This window comes from Eptesicus fuscus, chromosome 7 (assembly GCF_027574615.1).
Source record: "Eptesicus fuscus isolate TK198812 chromosome 7, DD_ASM_mEF_20220401, whole genome shotgun sequence".
NCBI lineage: Eukaryota > Metazoa > Chordata > Mammalia > Chiroptera > Vespertilionidae > Eptesicus > Eptesicus fuscus.
Genome location: NC_072479.1, coordinates 72,471,474 through 72,489,266, shown reverse-complemented (window position 1 = coordinate 72,489,266; position 17,793 = coordinate 72,471,474). Strand labels below are relative to the sequence as shown.

At 44.5% G+C, this 17,793-nt stretch overlaps 1 protein-coding gene across 3 annotated transcripts; it reads right to left on the bottom strand.

Moving 5' to 3' along the window:
• Positions 1 to 573: 573 nt before the first annotated feature.
• On the bottom strand, positions 574 to 13,994 carry PTHLH (parathyroid hormone like hormone). 3 transcript variants are annotated; one of them, XM_054718499.1, is made up of 5 exons: positions 13,828 to 13,994; positions 10,980 to 11,003; positions 10,644 to 10,770; positions 4,553 to 4,975; positions 574 to 1,039 (listed from the first exon to the last, which is right to left on the bottom strand). In XM_054718499.1, exons 3-5 carry the CDS (start codon positions 10,745 to 10,747, stop codon positions 1,030 to 1,032), a joined length of 537 nt encoding a protein of 178 aa, XP_054574474.1. In that variant the 5' UTR covers positions 10,748 to 10,770; positions 10,980 to 11,003; positions 13,828 to 13,994; the 3' UTR covers positions 574 to 1,029. The 3 variants fall into 3 exon arrangements, with proteins under 3 accessions (XP_054574474.1, XP_027999909.1, XP_027999908.1); XM_028144108.2 differs by lacking the exon at positions 10,980 to 11,003; XM_028144107.2 differs by lacking the exon at positions 13,828 to 13,994 and having other exon boundaries at positions 10,980 to 11,534.
• Positions 13,995 to 17,793: the final 3,799 nt, after the last annotated feature.

Below are 17,793 nucleotides of genomic sequence, written 5' to 3'. Positions count from 1 at the left end.
AGTCTTCACAGTGAAGGCCTTTTGAGTTGTCACGTATCTCCCAAACATAAATCTCTCTCCTTTCTCTGGTTAGAAACATTAATAGGTAGAATGCTCAAATAGCTCTCTTACGCTTGTAATTGTTACCAATAAGAACAAGCTCTCATAAATCAAACTGTACATTGGTTAAAATTACCCCTGTCCTTAAGGTTCCTGATCTGTTTCTCTCCTCCGGCTCCCTTTTTTCCAGCTCTGGCTGACTCTCTGGATTATGTGTCATTAATCTTTTCTCCTGACTTCTCTCTGTTTTGTTTTGTTTTATTCTGCCCTCTCCCGTCTTCACTTCAAATTGGACGTACTTCATGAAATGACGTCTAGGTAGTTCAGCTATCCTATTGAATTGAACTTAAATTTTGGATGAACTACATTTTAAGTGATTTTAAACTTAAAGCTAATGTGAAAATGTTGGACTATGTACCAATATAAATATATTAAACTTAAGGCCATATCAAACATAGTGTAAAAATCACATTGTGTTCCTTCTATTAGAAATCTTGCAGGACATAATTCACCTTCTGAGTCGTAATGTAATTTAGATTATATTTTATTAGACATTCTTTACAAATTTAAAATACTGCTATTTTTACATGCACAGAGGAAAATCAGTTTGGATAATTATATTTAGGAATTCATGAGAATCAACCACAAAATAGAGACACTTTATTGTGTCATTTATCAACATACTTGATATGTATATCTAAAGTGCATTATGTTACAAAAAATATAGAAATTCAGCAGCACCAAGATACATTTACAAAATAAATACATCAGTTGACAAAATAAATTATGGTAAATGTGATAATAATAATTGGATTAGCCTTGGAAAAAATATTCACAATGACCAATGTGCAGTTTCATAGAGCAATGAGGGAGACAGTTTTATTCCAATGCATTTACAGTATTTACAGACAATAAATATTTCTAATACTTTCCATATGTTCACTATTACAGAATGCTGCAATATGTCTTCTGAAGGTCTTTGCAAAAGTTTCAATGCCTCCTGAAAAGAGAAGGAAGGGAAAGAAAAAGGGAAAATAAGTTAATTATCCCTACAAATGAAGAGACAAAATAAATGGTATAAATTAAGGAACATAGAATCACATAGAAATAGATCTAGGGATTCTTTGTAAATATCTCTTACAAGAGGTGACTGGGGATCCATCTGACTCTAAAACCTCTGCCACAGTCACTAATCCACCCAAATGGACAATGCAATGAAGAAGAGAAAGGCTTGCATTCCTAAGTATACTCTGTCAGAAAAAGGAGGCCCTGTGAGATTTTCCAAGGCTAACAACCGGCAAGTTTGGGAAGGGAAGGCACACACTTGGGAATCTGGAAATAAGCCTAGGTTGTGCAATTCATCATGCTTAGAAGTTTATTCCGCAGTGATACCTGATGTAGGTGATCCACTGGTATCTTATTTTTCCAGGTTCTCACTTGGCCAATCTCTTGCTAAGATAATGGGCTGTTGTGAGGGTAATCAAAAGTGCATGACTGGGGTATATGTTGGAGGGATGCATAATTAAACAGAGTATGTTTGGTTAATGATTTGATGATATCTATCATTTTCTTAACTGTCCTTAAACACTGATGAATGAAACTGTCATTGGGTTTTAATTTTTGAAGCCAAATTAAAATAGATTTGTTTATTATTTTGCTGGTTTTTTGAATGGATCTTGCATTGAAAATTTGGAAAGACTATTTTAAATTAGCTAATAAGAATCAATTGATTTAAAAGTATAAAATAGCACAAGCAAGGATGGAATGAATATCATTTTGAACAATTATTTTCTTAGAAATAAAGAAAAAAAGGAGCAAATTTAAGGGCCAAAGGAAAGATCATTTAATATATTTTACCCTGCCCCGTTTGCTTGTTATCCTTCCTTTTGATTTCCCTTTAATAAAGACATGTATTAGAATAGCCAAGAAAAACATATAACATGACCTAGAAATATATGTGTATGTTCATTAAATATGTGTGATGCTTTAGAGTCCTAGCTCTTTTGAATACTGAAAGCTTTTATATTATTTCTAAATCTGTATATACCAAGGCAAAATATATGTTCTCAATGAAATGAGTCCTACTGAATCTGGACATCTTATTTGCAATATCAAAATTTCTTAAGTTTAAAGCTATATATTTCCCACGGAGTGGTCCATGAAGAGAAGCCAGACAGTTTTAGCTCAGCAATTTCTATTAAGAACTAAGATAGGTATTATAATAAAGTTCTTCGCTTGCCATTTCAGACCTCCTCAGATAATCATATAATAACGCAGAGATTAAAGAGAGGATAATAATAAACATTTAGTTGCTTATAAAACTTAAAAAATAGTTATTCTGAAAAGATTCTATTTGTACTACAAAATTTACATGGCCCCAGATGTTCTCATCAATACACTGCTAAATCTCCCCACTCTTCCCTGCACCTCTGTTGGGTTGTATTGGGAGAGTGCCAACATCTGGCTGCCAAACAAACAGTGCTTTCCATGAACGTTCCTCACAACCAGGGAGTAGAAAGGAGAAGCAGAAACATTCTATTTCTTTCGGTCCTAAGTCTGGATTTAATTAGGCCACTGCCTAATTTTTACTAGCTCTACTTTAACATAAGGATAACTTTGGAATAAGAATTGAAGAGTGCTGATTTTCATTAATTCTCTGGATACTTAAGAGCATTGCAAATTGTAAATGTATAAAATCTATAAAAAGTATGTATACTTCTGTTTTTAAAATACACACACACACACACACACACACAGAGTAAGATAATGGATAAAAATAGGTCTGGCAATAGAGGCCTTCCATTAGTTATAAATAAGTACAGTTAGGATCATATCTTAAAGTACACTGAATATCTGCATTGAGCCAACATGTATAACATGTATAAGGCCTGTTACCCCTTACAGATCCATTAGACACTGGCAGCATACATCTTTCACTGTGCTAAAGATTTCACTAGTGCCACTGCCCATTGATTACTGAAGCTGTACTACTAATCCAATGTAGTTATCATCTTATACGCTATTTAATTCTGGGTTTTCTCCACTTAACTCAAAGAGAGACGTGATGGTAAATAGGTTCACACGCCCCTTTGAAACATCACTCTGTGGTCCTATCTCTAGTCAGAGGAAAGAACTGGAGAAGGAACAGGGGACCCCTTAAATAATGAGATCATTAGCTGCATAGGATGCATTTGTGTGTTGTTTTCCTCTTCCTTTCAAACCCCATAGAAGTGCTGTACTGAAAAGTAAAAAAACAAAACAGCTCCTATCTGTGGAAATGCATAGGTCAAGGGGCAGCACTAACAGCACTGGCCCAAGTGCCAGGAAATGGGGAAATAAATCCAGTGCCGAGGACTACCTATCCCAGTTCCCAGGACTGTGCAGGTCCTTCACCGGGGAGTGCCTTGGTTTGCTAGGTTATAAAATGCAATTAATACTTGCCCTTTTTTGCCTCACAGAAACACGCACACTAATACAGATAGATTGAGTGAACAATCAGAACCATGACTGAAAGTGCCAAAACAACAAGTTGCAATTTATTGTTTACTCTATGACAGGCATTTAACCCAGGTAATCTCATTTAATCTTTATCCAACCAAAAGAGGTTGGTACAATTACTATCTTCATTTCAGAGAAGAGGAGAGTGAGTCTCAGAAAGACTAACTAACTTGTCCAAGGTTGTGAACTTTAACGTTTAGACCCCAAATTTAAAGCTAAGGTGTTTGGCTCCAAAGTCTGTGAATGTCATTACTACCTGCAGCTATGAGCTAAGGGTAAACCAGCCACATAGACGTGACGTTTTATTATTCTTATTGCAATATCCTAGAAAACTTTCTCAATTTGCCAGTGGACAAATAGATACACGAGAAAAACATATCCTTCCAAAGCCAATACTTAAAAAAATTTTCAGAAATCATGATTTTTTTTCTTATAAACTGGTAGAAACCAGAGTTAAATTTAATTAAATAAATTTAAAGTGTATGTTTAAATTTTTATTTAAATAAATATAAAATTTAATTACATAACTTAAATAAATGTGAATGTCTCAGAATTATTTATGGTAAGACATTGTTCTATAGTTTTGGGAGCATATCAAAGCCTTCTATGTCCTTCCCTGAAGTGAAAAAAAAAAAGTAAGAAATGAAAAATGATCAAGAAAATTTGTTAAGGTGTGAGGGGGGAAAATACACTTCTCTAGCAAATAATGAAGGTGAGCCTTAGCTTCGGAAGCTTGAGTAAGAAATGAAGTTATTTAGTGGAGTACTAAAATATTGGTGTTGGAGAGTGAGATGAAATGGGTTATGAAAGCCCCATGTTCTGGGGGCAGGAGGACATTGCTTGAAGACAGACAATATTCTGTCATCTTGGTTTTGCAAGGTTTAAATTGTGGAGTGATTGGTGGGGGTGGGGGTTTGGAGGAGGGCAGAAAGGTTTGTCCAGGCCAAGGCAGAGGGAAGCTACACCCCCCTGCTGAGAGCACAGAGGAGAGGCTCTGGGCCAGGAAGCCAGTTACCGGAAAGTGAGCTCCAGCGATGTCCCGGAGATGTCAGACAGGTGGTCCCCTTCTAGCCCACTGCCAGCCACGCCAGCATTTAGCCAGGCCGATCGAGTCCGCCGCTTCTTCTTTTCCTGCTCCTTGCGTTTTCCAGGCTTGCCTTTCTTTTTCTTGCCGGGGGTCTTCAGTGGCTGCTCTTTGTACGTCTCCACCTTGTTGGTTTCCTGAGTTAGGTATCTGCCCTCATCGTCAGACCCAAATCGGACGGGGTGGTTCTTTGTGTTGGGGGCAGGCTTGGAGTTGGGGGAAACCTCCGAGGTAGTTCTGATTTCAGCTGTGTGGATTTCTGCGATCAGGTTGTGAAGGAAGAATCGTCGCCGTAAGTCTTGGATGGACTTCCCCTTGTCATGGAGAAGCTGGTGTTCAGACACGGCTCTTTTGCTTTAAGGAAAAAAATAGCAGGAGAGAAAGGAAGCAATGAAATGTTAGTTGTTGGTAGAAACCACACAGGCAGGAGGAATGACCTCTAGTTTTTCAGTTGCTCCCATACAAGACACAGGCTGCAAGAGGAGCACGCTCTGCAGCAGGGAAGGGGCCAGAGTGGAAGGGCAGGTAGCAGCTGTGGCTCCGAGTACCAGCTCTGCCGCTTACCAGGTCTGTGACCTTGGTGAGAGAGCAAACATTCTTGGGGCCTCCTGGTCCCCTCTATTTAAAAGGAAGGGGTCAGATTCAGTGATTTCTGTGCTACCTGCTCTATTTAAATATGATTCAGTTATTCTCAGAAATGGACAGAAACCACTGAACTGCTTTTTACATTTTTCAGTCGTGGTGGGGAAATAAATCCAGAAGTCCTAGCCTGGGAAATAAAAAAATGAGGCTCATTTTACCTGAGTCCTTGCCCCAGGTGTGTGTGTGTACCCACACACATGCACATGAACACACACACACACACACACACACACACACACACACGCACTGCTCCCCCATTAAGAAAATAATCATACTGAATCTCAAAGAACAGCGAGCTGTAAGAGCAAAAGCAAACAAAGACTGAAGGATAAAGTGAGCAGTGAAGCCTGTCTAGGAAACTGCCTAACAGACTGAACCTGAACATAGTAGACTACAGGCTACCAAGAACCTATATGTGAAGGCCAACTGTCAGAGAAAGCACGCATAATTTTCTGGAAAGTACTGGGTGGTCTCTTTAAAATGGATTTCTTTGTGTGTTTAAATTAAGTGAGATCATTTTATTTCTTCTGTGCATCTTTTTTTTTTTTAATTAGGGATTTCAGAGGGTGTTATCCTTAGTACTTAGTTAAGAAATTCACTTTTTCTACTTGTTCTTTCTCTTAAAACTACCTCCTCAAACATATATGATGTGATTTTTTTTCTATTTAAACAACAACCTCATAAAAATATAGTGAAAAAGAATACACTAATTTGCTATCATCGATCCTTTTAGATGACACCCTGGCTCTTGCTTAACCGTCCACCCATGAATTCTCCTCTTAGTCTGTGTATATGGTATTAAACATATTATTACGCCAGCTTCAACTCTGCCTATTTCTGCCACTGAAATAAACCTCCGGCCAAAGTGGTTCATTTTCAAAGGTTTCTGAGGGTATTTCACAGGGCTACATCCCGTGTACCCTTACTCCCCTGACACAGTGGCATCTGGGTCCCTTATTGCTTTCACTAGTACAAGCTTCTTTACCTCCTCAAAGAAATAGGACAATAACAAAGAGCACTGTCCTCCTCCTTACAGACAGGGAAGGTGAGGTTCGGAGAGATAAAAATGCCCCACCTTTGCCCACACAGCGAAACTAGGCAGAGCCAGGGTCCCACCAATGAGTTCTTTAGATTCACAACCAAAATTGCTTTTTACCTTCCTTAACCCTTTCTTCTGCTGACACTGAAGTGTATGTTGAGAAACAAGAAAGAAAAGGCAGAGAGTGAAAAACCTGTGGAGGGAACCATGACAATGGGCAAGTGGACAGCAATCTAGCACTTTCCTTGAAGACCAAGCTTATTACCCCAAGACATCAATTTTCATCACCAAAATAAAGAACTGGGATACCAAGAGTTTGGATTTTCACTAAGGGAATGAGAGATTGTCTAGCTACACTGTGAATCAAAGAAGGGTAAACCATGAAAAAACATTCATTATTTCTCTGGACCTTCTAGCTAGAATGCCAGCTTCCTTTTAGTATTTCAGTGCGTGGACTGACTTTAAGCCATGAAGCTTGTTCAAAAAAAGACATGACTTAATGGAAAGGAATTTAACAGGAGCCCGGTTTAAATGAGGCATGAAGGAGTCTCTCTTCCTTATTGAAGGTGCCACATGTGACTAGATTAAAATTCACTTACTTTGTGGCAATAGTTAGTATTCTGGAAACTTTTAATAATCTACAAATTTGAGGCTTTGGTACAATATATTCATATCCTCTAATAACATTTTTTAAAGAATAGGACTGATATAATTGTATATTTCATAAGTATTGCAGTTTAATAAGCATCTTTTAGCAAAATGTCACATTAAAAAGTTCTTAACCAACGTTCCTTTATAGTATTTAGAGATTTTATTTCTTTCTCTATTCCTGGCAGATATCCACCCCATCTGTATTGCTCTCCAAATGTATAATACAACCCATTCTAGCTTAACCTGAAGCCAAAACTTTTAATGGTTGGCCTGATCTAATCAAGCCACATTGCTCATGCCCCCTGTGACTGGCATATATGGCTGTCATCTTGGCCAGCCTGTCACTGTGAGTCACAAGTCCTGCACTTTCCCAGGATGGTTCTCATGGGAAAAGGAGGGATCATTCTGCCCTTCTCTCTTAGAAAAAGCCTACAATATGGCACAACTTTGTCCCCTTTAAAACAGAACATCTCTTGTGAGGTACAAAACTTCTTTCTGCCTGTTAGGGGTAATTGCTAATATATTAGAAAAATGCAGATTTTCTTCAATGTTAAATCTGAAATGCTGTTACAGAATTTACTTAGTGGTTCAAAGATTTCTGTATTTAAACACGTGTGAAGAATTAATTTCTAACTAGGTAACTGCATTAGAGGATCAGGATTATAATAGTATCTTTATTCCTTAATAAGAAATAAGGTCCATAGAATGTTCTATTTATTTTCAAAATAAGATAGAAACTGATATAAGGATAAAGGACTAGTCTGTACAAACCAGATATACATAGGTAATGAGTAGTGCATTCAAATTAAGGAGGATTTCAATTTAGATGATTCTGAAATACTGAAGTTGTAAATATGGCCTCAATAATAGTCTGCTACTCAATATGCCTGTACACATTACATAGCACAGTGGTTCACACGGAACTTATTACATACCTGGGCTCCAACATGGAAAAACAAGTATGTTATGTTCCTGGTCTCCTTTGCTTATTGTAAAAAAACAATTGTAAAAATGTGGGGGGAATGCTTAACTCTAAATTCAGTAAAAAATATAGCTGTTTTAAAGAAAAATCACCCTCAAGGGAGTTTTCAGGGAAGATTAAATTTCTAAAGAATCATCAAGGAACTGGGGGAGTAAAGAGAGCGATGGGAATTCCCCTTCCAGCCGAGGAAGCAGCAGCGTGTGCCGATGCTGGGCTCCTGAAGAAGGAGTCTGAGTTTGAGAAGAAAAGTTCTGTGGTACAAGGAAGAGTCAGGGTTAGGGTGTTAGAGTTAAGATGACTCACCAGAAGTCCCTTCCAACCCAAATGACTCAGTCCAAAGTCATGCTTTTCATTAAGTGGAAGAGACCCAGTCTGGTTCCCCAGCAGATCAGCCAATGATGTTTTGGATTTCTGAATCTGTTGGGGTTCCACCTCTAACTTAAACACAAAGGTTGCCACCTGCTGCAAGCCATATTCATCTGGACAGTAACACCCAGAGACCTGACTTTCAGCCTCCAATCTACTCATGCTCTAGCTTCACTAATGAAAGTCTTTTGTAGTCACAGTTCCAAAGGTTTCACAGACCTGTATTGCCTCTTTTGCATGGCTCAGCAGACAGTGCTATTGGTGCAGTAGTAGCTTCCTCTCCTTCAAAAGTGAACCCCCTCAGTTAGAAAACCATCTCCAGCAATTTCCCTAATACTTGGTGTGAAAAGTAACTGGGAAGTAACATGGTTTGATCCTATGTTAAAATTTCTTTCCAGAAACTAGGCTTATTTAGCATACTAGAAGACTAATGTTTTGTTTTATTGTTACTTGGCAGCAATGCCAAAATAATGACTTGTTTTTTAAAACTCCATTTGGCTATAATAATTGGATGAAACGTCTTCATCTACTGATGATTTCAGTCTCCATGAAAAAACATGGCTGTAATGTGATGATCTATTAGCCATTAATTATAAGAATGTTCTGTGGTAGTTTTATAACCATCTGCTGAGTGTGAGTGTTTGACTACAATATTATATTTCACCCACAAACAAAACTATAACAGAGTCTTTGGCTGCTAAGTGGGTTTTTTAAATGTGTATTTTGCAAGGTGCAGCAACAACAAAAAGAGTTAAAAATAGCCTTTAGGACAATTAGCACTATTTTAATGCCATAACTGTGGATTTAATCATGGTCCATTTACTGTTTCTCAAAAAAGAAAACAGGTATTTCTTAAACAACTTTAAAGAAAAATTGGCTGGCGTCCAAGACAGTATTTCTTGGCCAAATAAATACAGTATTTAAGTGTGCTTTTTAAAAATTCACTCTTCAAAAAAAATTCATTCTTCATCTATATTTACATATGGATTTTAAATAACAGAATTTAATACAAGTCTCAAAATGAGCAAAAAGCTTGAAGATAATTTTCAGCAATACATCCACAAAACGTTGATTTGAAGAATACAATGCAGCTTTATCTGCAGTACAATGTTCTACACAATTTGCCTTAGGAAATTCATAATAGATTTTCATTTTGGTGCCAAGGTTCAGACATGTCTACAGTAATTTCATTTAAGGATTTTCTGTTCTCATGATAATAGACCAAGGGCCTGTATAAAACTGTTGCCTGTTTGTACCCCTTTGGGAATTTACAAGGAAGCACCAGGAACTTGACTGTAAATATCAGATATTGCTATTTTTACTGTGAGTATAAAAGTTCCCCTTAATTCCTTCTCCAGAGGCAAACTCGTCTCAGTTCTCAAACTCGATGGTTTTCTCATCCTGAACACTGAGTCTGCAGTTTAAAGATACCCAAAGACAGTGTTACACACATTAATGAACAGCTAGGTCCAATAGATGACGAAGATAGTATTACACTACCACGCTTCCATCTTTGCAGTCAGACATAGCGATATTTATCTGGTGTACTCGGATGTATGATTATTTTAAAGTCAAAATTATCCTTAAAGGGATCACCAAATGAGAATGCCAAAATACAAGTTTTCAGCCTCCAGTGCAACACCCATAGACCTGGGGCTCCAGATTAAAGAACTGTTAGCAATCATTCCCCCAAGAAAAGTCTCCACACCTAACACTCATTTGGAATCAAGCACTCTAGCGTTGCTGAACTGTATCAATACTAAAGTTGGAACTGTGCCATTGCAAAGTTGTTACTGCTTTCTTATATAATATGCCTTCCTTATGTAATGTGGCCCCATTTTATATGCTTAAAATTATGTCATTCATTATAAAAGTAGATGCAAGGTTTTTTGCTTTTCACACACCAATTGCCACCCACATTCAGTATGTACGGAGGTGCACATAGACCTATGCGCTCCCCGGGATCCCTCAGCTTCCTCTTGGATGCCTCAGGGTTTCTAACCCTTCCCAGGTCCTGAAAGCAACTTTTTTTTCTTTCACTAGAGGCAGAGAATCTTTGCTTAGAGGAGATTCTGTAAAAAAATTTAAAAAAATCCAAGAAAACGCTCAAACTCACATAAAATTGGTCTCTTGCCTATCTTTCCTGGAGGTTCCCCAGTCTCCCGCTGGGGTTGAGGACCCGGGCTCAGCCCCCAGCAGGTAGCCGGTTCTCCCCGCTCGCTAGCTAACTCGGGCGGGCGGGCGAGGAGCATCCCTGAGCGCCGGGAGCCCGGGCAGCGCCCCAGCCCGGCGGCCTCTCCCCCAGCCCTCTCCTGGCGCCCTGGGGAGGACGGGGCACTTACAGCCGGCGGCCGAGCTCCTCCACCGAGCGCCCGCAGGAGGGCACCGAGTAGCTCAGCAGGAACACCGCGACGACGCTCCACTGCTGTACCAGCCTCCGCAGCATCGTCTCCTCTCGCTTGGCAGGACCTGCGACGGAGTGAAAAGGGGGCCGAAGTGTCAGTCCGGAATCTCCATCTCCCCAACTACCCCGCTCCCCCTTTTAGCCGGATCTCAAATAGCCTCTTCCACATCAAGGGCATCTCCCAAGTTGCAAAGAAAAAAAAAAAAAAAAAAGAAAGAAAGAAAGAAAGAAAAGAAAAGAAAAGAAACTTTCTCTGAAGCCTCTCAGCACTTACTTATTTAGGAATCAGCTACTCCAACTGTGCTTTTTGCCAAACCACACAGGCAGAAAGGGACCAAAAAGGGGAGAGAGAAAAAAAAAAATCAGAGGCGCTTCCTCTGAAAGAATAACCCAAATGAAATAGTTTTATATATGCATCAAGGATGAGCAGCGAGCGTGTTTACACGTCTCCCATAGCAATGTCTAATTAATCTGGCCGGCGCTCCTCCTGGGTTCGCGGAGCAGGGCGAGCCCCTCCTCACGAGAGAAGAAAGTTTCCTCCCTCCGAAGTCAGCTTCTTCGCGAGCTGGGCCGTCTCGTTCCCGAGCCACTTGCAGGGAGACCCACATATATACACATCGCTGTCTGTCTACCTCCTCTGGTGGGCTGGTTGCTTCCGGAAAGCTGATTCCACACACCCTGAGAACAAGTTTCAAGCGCGTGTGTCGTCGATTAGGAGGGCCAGGTGGCAACGAGGGCGGGCTAACCAGCGGCGCAAAGGGGCGGCGGCGGCCCGCTCTGCGGGCGGGGACGCGCGCTGGCCGAGCGACGCAGGTTGGAGGCGAGTGGAAAGCCGGGCGGGGGGATGTTCACACGCTCCGAGGCAAACCTGCGGAGAAGTGAGCGAGTCGCAAAGAGGTGGCGCCCTAGGAACGCGCGCGGGGCGAGCGAGGGCGCGGGGGCGGGGGTGGCGACAGGCGGCCGGAGCGGCCCCGCTGGCCCGGAGCGAGCGCCGCCGGGGGAGCCCTGAGCTGGGAACGAAGGCTCTGCAAGCGAAGGAGCCGCCCGCCTCGCCTCCCGCCTCCCGCCCGCCGCCCCCGACGCTGCCCCGAGCTCCGCCGAGCCCCACCCCGGAGCGCCAGCCCCGCCGCGCCGTCTCGGAGTCGGGCGGGCGCGTGGGCGGATTCGCTCACCCCCTCTGCGTCCCGCCGGCCCCGGACTGCCCGGGGGATCGACCCGCCGAGGTCCCCGAGGGTGTGCGGACGGGCCCGGGCAGCCGCTGACCTCGGCGCGGCCGCGGCCGCGACCGCCGGGGCGGGTTGGACGCGCGGCTGCCGGGGCCGCCGGGGGCGGACAGCCTCGGAGGAGGCCAAGCAGCCGGGGGTAGAGAGCGCGGGCGCCGGGGATCCTCCGTGGGGAGGTCGCGGGGCCGTGGGCCTGTGGCTTGAAAGAGCCCCCAACCCTCCCCCTTGAAAGCTCGGGGCGCTACAGGGGAGTCCTCCTGGCTGGCCCCTCCTGGGACAAGTTGGGTGGGAAGAGTCGGCTAGGGAGGGGGAGATCTTCGCTTAGAAGAGGGAAAAAACGGTTTCAGACTGCAGGTCGAGATTACGTGTTGTGCTGCCTCCGAACAGCTGGGGACACCTGGAGCCCGTCCAGGAAAACCCGCGCGCAGGGGACACCCCCTTCGGAACGACGGAGGGGAGCCTGCCGTCCCGGAGAGCGCGCACAGCCCGTTCGCCCCCCAAACAGGCGTCTAAACCACGCTGTTTTGGATAACCGACTCTGTCACCCCCCTCGTCCCCCCCCCCCCCCCCCGGGTCCCCGGTTACTTATTCTAAGGCGACTCTCTCCGTGCCTCTTCAGCCCGCAGAGGCGGCGAGGCTAGCGTTGTAGGTTGCGCTGCCTCCTCGGAGAAGCGAAGGAAAGCGCGGGGGCTCTTCCCAAAGCTATTGGGTGGGGAAGCGAGACTGGGCAGCATCCTCCAGGAAGGATGGCCGCGGATGCGAACGCCCTCCCAAGGGTTCCTCTATCTTTCCGAAAGGGAATGCGGGCGGTTGGGAACCATTCCAGAGATGTTTGTCTTCTAGATAGGCAACCCTACCGGGGGGAGGTTTCATGACTCTCTAGAAGGCAAGTGTGACAGAGATCTCGGATCCTTAAGGCAGCCTGACCTTTATCAAGCCTGGCTTTGAGGCTGGTGCTCCACAGATGTGCCCCGGGTGGGTGAAATAGCGCCCTCTCACCGACCCTCGCTCACCTCGGTCCCTTCCCCCCCCCCCCTTCCTAACTGCAAGCCAGCAGTTAATATTTGCTGCTTAAGTTTGGGTTTGAGGTGGGGGGCAAAATTTCTCAGAAGCTGCTCTCTCATTTGATTACTTTCAACTTCATGCTTAAAAAAAAAAAAACAAACACACCACAACACAAAACTTGGCTTCCTCCCACTTAAAAAAAAATCGCTGGGAATTTCCACAATTTCCCTTGAAAGTTTAAGAATTTCTAAACGTTAGACCTGTTTGCATGGCATGAAAAGACAAAGTAACAGGACTAAAAAATGTCAACCTTTGAACCTCTAACACTTTCTGATTTATATTAAATTCTTTCCAGAAAGACACAGAAGCCTTAATGTAATCCTTAGATCTGAAGGGGGAAATCTGTAAAAAAGAGTAAATCACAAATGAGCCATTTAATACTTGCAAGTTGTTTAACATTAAAGTGATAATATTTGCTTCCACAATAAAAGAGAAAGAAAAGAAATGAAAAAAAACAAAGGTACTTAGCCAAGTTTCAAACTAGCCAGGCTTTTGAAAGTCAACCCTCCCCCAATAAAGGTTAAAACAAAGATTGAAAATATTAAATCACTTATGCTATAAGTAAATTCATTATACTCTCAGGACATTATAAAGACTGACATCAATAGACCGCTTTGATTTATGTTGCTTTTTTAAAACTAATTAAACAAAATTGACCTCCTCCTCTCTCTCCTTTCTTTTCTCCACTCACTCTTTTGGTGTTGATGGCAAAACATCTCTCAAATATTTTTAGAATTTTCTCTCCCCCACAAAACAAGAAAATATAGATACAGGAAAAGGAAATAGTCTTTATATACTCAAATACCAAAGTGGCCTCATAAATTAATACTTCACCTTTCCCTTGATTTACAGTCTCCTGTGTTCTTCTGGCCAAAGAAGGGGGAATCTTCTCAGCAGTCTCTTGCAGAAGTAATTTTGTTTGTTCTTTAAAGAGTAAAATTAAATCTTAAAAGGCGATGATGAGAAAGCTAGAAAGCAGGTACCTCTTTTAAGGTGCCCTGTTAATTACTTTCAGCAGAAACTCTCCTCAATATATAGCAGGACCCTGACTTTCTGGAAAGGGTCTTTTCTGACATCATAATCTAGTTTCCAATATTACAGAGTAACCTCTATGATAATGCTGAAGACATGTGAATGCAAATGAGATGACTTCACACTGGAAGGCCTCTCTCTCTCTCTCTCTCTCTCTCTCTCTCTCTCTCCCCCCCCCTCTCTTCTCCTCTCCTCTCTCTCTCCTTAGGAACAGAACAAGTGCCAATAGAAGCTGAATGTTTGCTCAGGCCTTGCTATCACATAAATGTTCTTTAGCAAATAGGAGGATTTGGAGGCCTGTCTTTCATCTGAAGTATTCCATGTGAAGACAGTTTAGCATTATGAGAACTGCACTTACATGAAAGAGTCCAATTTTAAGAAAGATTTTCTAAAAATATAAGTGCACTTTTACACTTCATGTTTAAATAACTGGTTGATGTATATCTCCAGGGATATCTCCTCTGGCAATTTAGAGGAAAAAAAAAAGCATTTATGTTTAGCTTTTTCATCTTTCTTCCTTTTTTCCTCCTCAGCCCAAACAACAAGGAAACAAACATGCAAATCAGAAAAGTATCTCTAGCTCTTTAAACAGTGCACCTGGGCTTAGAAATTCCCTTATCTTCTTACCAATAAGCATCCAGATTTACTAGTAACATTTGCCAATCTGTAGCTCCAGGCTCTCTCTCTCTTAAATCCTCTGAAACCAAACAACTAAATTCATCCCTTCTCTACTCCAAACTTTTTCTTTGTGTACATAGAGAAGTTTGCATAATTAGCTCAAGTAAAGTTATCTTCTGATTCCCTTACAATAAATTCCAAATCACTTACTTGCCTGGACTGAGACTGGAGGGGAGGCTGTTGCCAGCGGACACCAAGGTTGAGCGAAAAAGGGGATGTCATACGGTTAAATCCCAAGTAGGGGTAGGAAAGGGTGTGTTTCTTTGTTACATCTCTGTCGTTAGATGAGGATAAGACTGAAAGAGGGTCTCCCTTTTCCGGGAGCAGGACTCGCTGCTGACATCTGGAGAAACTGCCTCCGGGAGAAGCACTAGACATGCATCAGTCTCATTGGGAAAGTGGGTCTCACACCAGCCTCAACCTTCCCTTCTTCCTGGGCAATGTTCAGCTCTCCCATGACAGGACCAGGAAGCCCAGCAGTGAGGCGGTTCTCCCCAAGGGACCGAAGCTAAGGTGAGATGAGAAGGTCTCTAGGAAATGGGGGTCTCCGGGGACCACTTCTCCAAGGTCCAGCCTTTGTGTACCTCCTAACCCCCTGAGTATGAGCATCAAAACGTTTGAAGAATAGTCTTGTCTTCTGGCCAGGGACTGTGTGTGTGTGTGTGTGTGTGTGTGTGTAAGAGAGAGAAAATGGATGTGTAGCACATGAGTCCTGATTTCCTGGACTGATGCCTGCCTGATGCCCTTGGCTGGGCCGAGCTCTTGGCTTCCTGAAGTAGGCAGCTCTGTACTTGTTGGAGACCACAGGGAGAGTTTCAAGTCCCACCTGGCTCAGAGGACAACCCGTCAACCTAAAGCTGATCCTGGCGGTGCCACACTACCCTCCTGGCTGACGCCCAGCTCCCCGTGAGGGGAATCGTCCTTTCTTAAAATTTGAGCCCTGGCTGTCTGGAAGGCACTGCCCCCAGAGTTGCCAGGACCTGGAGAACTGTTACCGCCCTAACACCATTCACCCTGGTGCAAAACCTGCCAGTTGACATTCAGTCTGTCCCCACGACAGACTAGGATGCCCATCCCCAGGTGAGGATGCCCATCCTTTCACGCAGCAAGGCTTCCGGACAAACACTTTAGAGAGGGCGTTGTGCCTATTTCGCTTTGAGCTCCTGATTATGGTGTCTGCGGGCCCTGCCTGCTCATCCTGGGATTTGTGTCAGAAATAAGGCCGCGGGAAAGAAAACGCGAAAACCGAATGCTCCCTCCTGCTGTCGCAGGAAGGGGAGGAGTGTGTCTCCTATGGCTTTTGGTGAGGCATGAGGGCGACAGGATGATCTTTGTCAGCCCTCCACCTCCCACTACAGGCTTGGGTCGCCCTTTGGGGATACGACCCCCAACAAAGACTCGGGCTTGGCGCCTGGGGGTCCTTTGGAGGGTGTAGCTACGTTCCCCCCACCTCCCCGGGCTTCTCTACCTAGGAATCTGGAGCCCCGATTGCCGCAGAGAATCCGCTCTGTCCCGAGGGGTAGACCTAGCGCTGCATTCCCTTCCGCCAGGCTGAGTGCGTGGTTTCGCATGCCCTGGAGTCAGAGTCTCGGGAGGGGCTCCGCTTCTGGCTGCAAGCAAAGGAAGCTTCGGGAACAGTGTGACCTAAGACGGGGTCCGAGGGCCCCAGTGGACTTCCTCCCAGGGGGGCTCTCCCCCCCCCCCCCCCTTTTCTCTCCTGGTCAATTGGTGACTCCAATGTGACTTAAGCCCCTGGCAGACTGATGATCAAGTCCCAGTGGGGGTTGGGGGAGAGAAGTGTGGGGCAGATGCACCACCCGCAGCCCAGACCTGGTCCCGGTCCGGTCTTGGTCCCTGCGGGGGGCGGGGAGGGGGCGAGGCGACGGGGGTGGGGTAGGGTGGGGGGAGGGGGTGCAAGGATGGTCTCTCCTCCCTGAGCCCGGAGGCTCCTCTCCCCTAGCCCGCCTCCCGCGCAGCCCGTGCAGCTGGGCCCTGGGCTGCGGAAGCCCCGTCTGTTTTATTTGATTCAACAGGATCAGCGAAGCCAAGGCGGGGTGACAGGCAGCGCGGGGCGAGCAAAGGAAGTTAAGGAGCACGAAACAGATTTCTCTCTACAAACTCTCTGCGTCCGATTCTTAGAATCCGGTGGCACTTTAAAGGAGACGCTTATTTATTTCTGAAGACCGCTCTCCGGAGAGCTGCGCGGTGGCTGCAGTTGGCGGTCGCGGGAGGTATAGACTGTGGAACACATGGCGTTTCTCCAGGGCATACACATCCACCTCGCCGGTGGCTCCTGTGGAGTTTGCAAACCGCGCCGAGCTGGCTGGGGGAAGCCAGTGAGCTGTCCATGGTGGTTAAGACTCCTTGACGTGCGTGCTCCCGCCGTCCTGGCGAGGCGCACCCCTTTACCCCTCCGCTGGGGGCCGGCCACACCCTGCAGCCCCAGCCTGCCGCGACCCAGCGGGTGTGCGCTCGGCCCCAGGCTGGATGTGTTCATTTGCCCAACTCCGGGATGCGCTCTTGCAGAGACAGAACTCTCAAGATAGGTGGGGAAAAATCTCCCGAGTCCCAGTTGTGGGTTTCCTGTGAGGTCCTTCCTGAAGGTGTTCCCCCCACCCCCCAACCCCAACTCAAGCCACATCTCACATGCTTTAAGAAACACCTGTCAATCCACTAGCCCGCCTCCCTTCCCTGTAGAAGGTTCTATCCTGTAAAGAGGGAGAAGCAAGTTGATCTTGTCATGCTTCTCATCTTTGTTAAAAGCCAATTATCATAGCGAACCCATGGCGACCCATGGCATCTCTATGGTAATGTCCACCCACCCACTCTTATTGAGCGGGACTCTGCTGCTGGGAGATTGTCAGGGGACTCGGAGATTTTGGTCAGTTCCTCCCCTAGGAGTTGTTGGGGATCTTTGAAGAATATTATTGTTCGTAAGGGCAATGTCTTCATTATTTACCAGAGCTCTGAGCAGTGTCTGATTGCCACTCCCAGCAAAGGAAGGAACAAAGAAATTGCCATGTAATATTGCGATATTATAGGTCCCATCTCTAATTCTTGTGACATACTGTTATGAAGAAATCCTCATGG

Coding starts and splice junctions, on each gene's coding strand:
- PTHLH (XM_054718499.1), bottom strand. CDS start 10,747: ATGCTGCGGAGGCTGGTACAGCAGTGGAGCGTCGTCGCGGTGTTCCTG. Junction 4,976..10,643: donor GAGGAGCTCGGCCGCCGGCT/GTAAGTGCCCCG, acceptor TTTTCCTTAAAG/CAAAAGAGCCGTGTCTGAAC.